Source organism: Wasmannia auropunctata, unplaced genomic scaffold (assembly GCF_000956235.1).
Source record: "Wasmannia auropunctata unplaced genomic scaffold, wasmannia.A_1.0 LD336095.1, whole genome shotgun sequence".
Classification (NCBI taxonomy): Eukaryota; Metazoa; Arthropoda; class Insecta; order Hymenoptera; family Formicidae; genus Wasmannia; species Wasmannia auropunctata.
The window spans coordinates 3,834,293-3,839,031 of NW_012026795.1; the positions used below are offsets into that span (position 1 = coordinate 3,834,293).

Here is a 4,739-nt window from a genome sequence, read left to right on the forward strand (position 1 = left end):
GCTCTTCCAATCGGTTCGATCGATAAAACAGACGACTTTAGGATCGCCTTAACAAGTTACTTTTAAAAAATAACTCGTTACTCATTGTTACAAGTAACTCTCTCTCTCTCTCTCGTTAGGGTTATCTTTATTCGAAAAGTAAAAAGTTGAGTCATTATAAATTCTGTTATTTAATTACAAATTTTGATGACTTTCATTTAGAGTGAAATTCAACTATGTCACTGACTGCCTAATTTAACATAAGATCTAATAAAAAGTAACGAGTTTATAACAATAACGAGTTATTTTTTAAAAGTAACTTTTCAATGTATACAGTCTATAACATAAGAAGAGATTTATATTAAGCATGATCAAAAATAATTTTTATAAATCTCGCTTATGCACGTTCTATATGCATGTATTGTACATGTACAAACTAACGATAACGATTATATTCGTTATCATTACTCAAAAAATATAATTTCGTTCAATTATCATTGCATAAAATTACAAAAAATATAAATATATTGTTACCAATTCGTTACTAGAAAAACATAATGGCATTATAAGTAACGCGTGATATCCCAATCTTTCATATATGTACGATTTTATATATATGCGAGCACGCATGTGTATGACCACAGGAATAGATTTTTACTGTTACACTTTATTACATATATTTTATAAAAAATGATCTTCTCATACACAGATCAAGTAAGGAATTTAAAGTATATTATCCCTGAAAGTATGTAAAAAATGTTTCAAACAGAAGTTATATAATCTGAAGGGGAACAAATAATGATATTATATTTTTCTAGTTTTCTACATATAAAAATTAAGATATTAGGTAAAGATATAAAAAAAATCAATAGTTGATGAGATACTTTATATTTAATGTCAAAATATATCAAAATAAAATATAAAATATATCGTCAACTATTGATTTTTTTAAATCTTTACCTAATACCTTAATTTTTATATGAAAATTAGAGAAATCATGTAAAAAATCATATTCTAAAAAAATGACTTCCATATGGCCTTAAAAAATTAACTTTTAAAATTGATGTTATCATTATTTATTCCCCTTCAGATTATACAACTTGAAACATTTTTTACTATGACACTTACTTTCAGGGATCATAAATATTATAAACTATTATTTTTTAATATCTTAATAATTGTATGCATAGAATGAGATAAATCTGTTGGTGTAAAGAAATATATAATTACTTTTTAAGACAAATGTCAAATGTAGTTGTATAGCTTGTATAACTTTTAAATGTCCCACTTTTTATATTGTATTGAATATAATACTTACATCAAGTTGTGTCTTAAATGCATCAGCTGTACCAATCTTATGATATGTTTGTGGGATAAGAGGTCTTCTGAATGTAGATTCCTTAATAGATGGGACTCGAGACGAGATTACTGTTTCGTTACTTCCTGTGTTATCATATACCTAAATAGATATTTTGTAGCATTAAAAAATTGATTTCTCTTAAAATGCAACTGATTTCTATAGCAAAATAAGTAAAATATTCGTTACGTCTTACTTTGTTTGTACCATAATTATGTTTTGCCAATGACAATAACTTTTGTAAAACCAAACATAAACTGTTATCACGCATGACACTTGATGAAGCTGAATCAGTCGTAAATTGTTCATTAGGTAGCCAATCCCACCAATATTCAAGTATAATCTTGGATTCACGACCAAACTAAAAGTTAAATTTAAAAAAATTAGAAGCTATATCTTTAATAATAAAAAAAATAATATATATTACACACCATTAGAAAAAGATCGCCTACAGTAATCGTGTTTGCTTCTTCGACGTTCCAACCCTTTCGAATTCTTTCGATAGTTTCTCTACCAGGAAATCTATTTGGCTCTGAGTGATGTTCTGATGATGATTTTTCTGTATTATTTATAATCGTCGGTTTTTCAGATATATTGCTTCCTGTTTCTAAGAGATCCACATCGCTACTGATATCTGGCAGTGTACAATTTTCATCAGCACGATTTAACAGCTTTTTATCCGATTTATATCGCTTAATGCCTTTTTTCCCTACTCCTTTTAAATATTGGACAGATCCCAACAGATCTTCCCTCGAGCTCTTCAGACCGAGACGCTTTTCATATGAATTCAAACTAACACTGTTACTAGTAAGATATTCTCCAAGATTAACCATTGGTAAAGCAATTTTACATCCTTCTGGTGGAGCAACTCGTAATAAACAAGTATCTTTTATATCGTTAACAACAAGATTTTCCACAGTGGAACACTATAAATATTTAAGGATTACTATAAATATCCAAATCAATATGAATTTCAGTGCATAGTTGAAAATATACAAAATAACGATAGAAAAGAAAATATACATATAATGAACAGCATAAGAGTTAAAATGTTGCAATATATATAAGGATACTGTGGTATATTTTGCGAGTCGCCATCGCTGTTGTAAAAAGATTAATAAACTTGAGAGGCGTCGTTGTATGGGGAGAAGCGTACGAACTCTTGGATTCATGGATGCTGCTTGTACTTGCCACCAAGCCATGTTGTTACGTGGTCGCAGTTCTATCATTATTCTAGATGGTAATTTAATTTCTTCCTGCCAATCTAAAGTAAAAAACAAACATTTTAAAGTTCAATATTAATTTTAATCAAAAAATTTCGTTTGTCAAAATTCTTTACCTATAGTTATTTATTACAAATAGAAGACTGTGAATGACACAGATGTTATATAAATGTGTGGATCAAATTTAATTCACATATGTATTAAAAAAAAAAGTATAATTTTGTGTCTTTAAAGATTTTATATTACAATGTATTAATGTAATATATAGTATATATTATTTAATTCTCTAAATATTAAAAAATTCATATACCTTCTAACTGGTTTAATTTTCTAAGTGCTCTACATATTGGTGTTTTAATTCTCATAGTTTTTCCTCTAAGCCTGACTTGTGTAGATCCCCAATATACTAATTCATTCAATCTTAAATGAACTTTCTCATGAATACGAGGTAATTTTCTTCTAAGTTCACCATAATTTATTAATCCATATAATTCCTGGGATGTTTTTTTGACATCTGTATATAAAAGAACATATTATGTACTTTACAGCATATTATAACATATTTCCATTAATATAAACGTTTTTACATAGTGTTTATATATTAATATAAATACTTATATTTTATTTGTATTATGTTAATATAAATATTTAAAAATTCTAAACCTTCTGAAAATTTAAGATGTTTTGATATCTTTAGCCACGTTCTGTAATAAAAATGACGAATTTGCTCTTTATTTTTTATCATGACATCTGAGAGACCTCGCTTTTTGCCTTGATTTAGAAAGTAGCTTTGCAGCGCATCAAAATCTTTACCATATTCGTTAAGCGCTTTAAAAAAAGTATTTTTATCTTCCATAGACCACAATTCACAGGAACGTTTGAGAGATTTTACTTTAACTTCAGTGGTTTCTTCATCTTTTGCATCTATAAACAAAAAAATTGTCGTTTAATTTTAATATTATATATTAATAATTAAAATTAGTTATATAATTGTTAACATACCTTTTTTCTCGATATTGTTAACATCGTTGTCAATTTTGAACTTTTTAGCACCACGGACAACACGAACCTGTATATTTTTATTATCCGTAAAAGACTTTGTATCAGAACATGTTTGATTCACTTGAGAACACACAGGAGTCGTATTGTTAATTTCAGTATCTTCAAATTTTGTAGAATCGTCCATTATGTTATATTTGTTGTAATTTATAGGATAGATTCTTTTTAATATTTAAAATAATTATTCAATTTAACTATCTCATCTCCAGTAATGATTAATTTATGTTTATTTGTTTTTGTGTAAAACGAAGAATCTGGCAGAAAAAAAGCGTTATTCTACCTCGAGAAGCAACAATACTGTCACAGAACATACTAATTAATTGTTAAAGTTGACAACTGGTTAGACATAGATCTTATATACCTGGGGTGCGTTCCAAAATTTTACTCTGAGTAAGGGTGCGTTTCCACTGAGCGCGTCACACGCGCGTCACCCGAATTGACCAATCAAAACATTCCATTATGTATTGTATAATTTGCCGCGCGATCTGGGATTTCGTAAAGGAAGATTTTTTTATCTAAAATGTCCAGTAACCTAATCGATGCGTCGCGCGGCAAATGATGCAATAAAATGGGATATTTTGGTTGATTAATTCGTGAAGGTGCCATTTCATGCGCAATGTGCAGTCGCAGCAATTCGTTACTATTGGTTAAAAATGTTACTTAGATAACGCACTTCTGGCGCAAAATACATTTTGCCGCATCTTGTTGAAGTTCAACCGAACGAACAGCAAAAGCGAAAGAGCAGCAAAAGCGAAAAAGCCTTGTCAGCCTAATCGTGTGCAAGCCATGTATTATAAACTTATGATATAATAACAGAAAATGTAACTTGTGATATATAACAGAAAATACAACAAAAATGGCATCAGATAAAGTACGGAATATTTATGATTAATTTATTTTTAATAAGTCTTAATAGGGTCTAATATATGCAGTATACGCATGCGATTTAAATCGTAACTTCAATCTATCGACATCGAAAACGTAACCCTCACAGCATCGGATACCCAGTGAGAAGGCTGATGTCGAATCGACGTCGTTTCGATGTCGATGTCATCGAAAACTCATCGAATCGAAATTGACATCGAAAATCAGGCCATTTCGATCAAATTGTTTTGACATCA

The 4,739-nt window shown here is 29.1% G+C and overlaps 1 protein-coding gene across 2 annotated transcripts; it reads right to left on the bottom strand.

Annotated features, from left to right (window-relative positions):
* Window positions 1-1,255: 1,255 nt before the first annotated feature.
* LOC105462769 (protein cramped) lies at window positions 1,256-3,995 on the bottom strand. Of its 2 annotated transcripts, none has more exons than XM_011709622.1 (7): window positions 3,562-3,995; window positions 3,223-3,483; window positions 2,870-3,073; window positions 2,410-2,600; window positions 1,789-2,262; window positions 1,533-1,697; window positions 1,256-1,438 (listed from the first exon to the last, which is right to left on the bottom strand). In XM_011709622.1, the coding sequence occupies exons 1-7, from the start codon at window positions 3,743-3,745 to the stop codon at window positions 1,271-1,273; spliced, it is 1,647 nt and encodes a 548-aa protein (XP_011707924.1). In that variant the 5' UTR covers window positions 3,746-3,995; the 3' UTR covers window positions 1,256-1,270. The 2 variants fall into 2 exon arrangements, with proteins under 2 accessions (XP_011707924.1, XP_011707923.1); XM_011709621.1 differs by having other exon boundaries at window positions 1,768-2,262.
* Window positions 3,996-4,739: the final 744 nt, after the last annotated feature.

Excerpts from the sequence above, each read along its gene's own strand:
- LOC105462769 (XM_011709621.1), bottom strand. The coding sequence starts at position 3,745 with ATGGACGATTCTACAAAATTTGAAGATACTGAAATTAACAATACGACT. Across the intron at positions 2,601-2,869 it reads AAAATTAAACCAGTTAGAAG|ATTGGCAGGAAGAAATTAAA; the intron begins GTATATGAATTT and ends TTTTTACTTTAG. Across the intron at positions 1,439-1,532 it reads ATAATTATGGTACAAACAAA|GTATATGATAACACAGGAAG; the intron begins GTAAGACGTAAC and ends ATATCTATTTAG.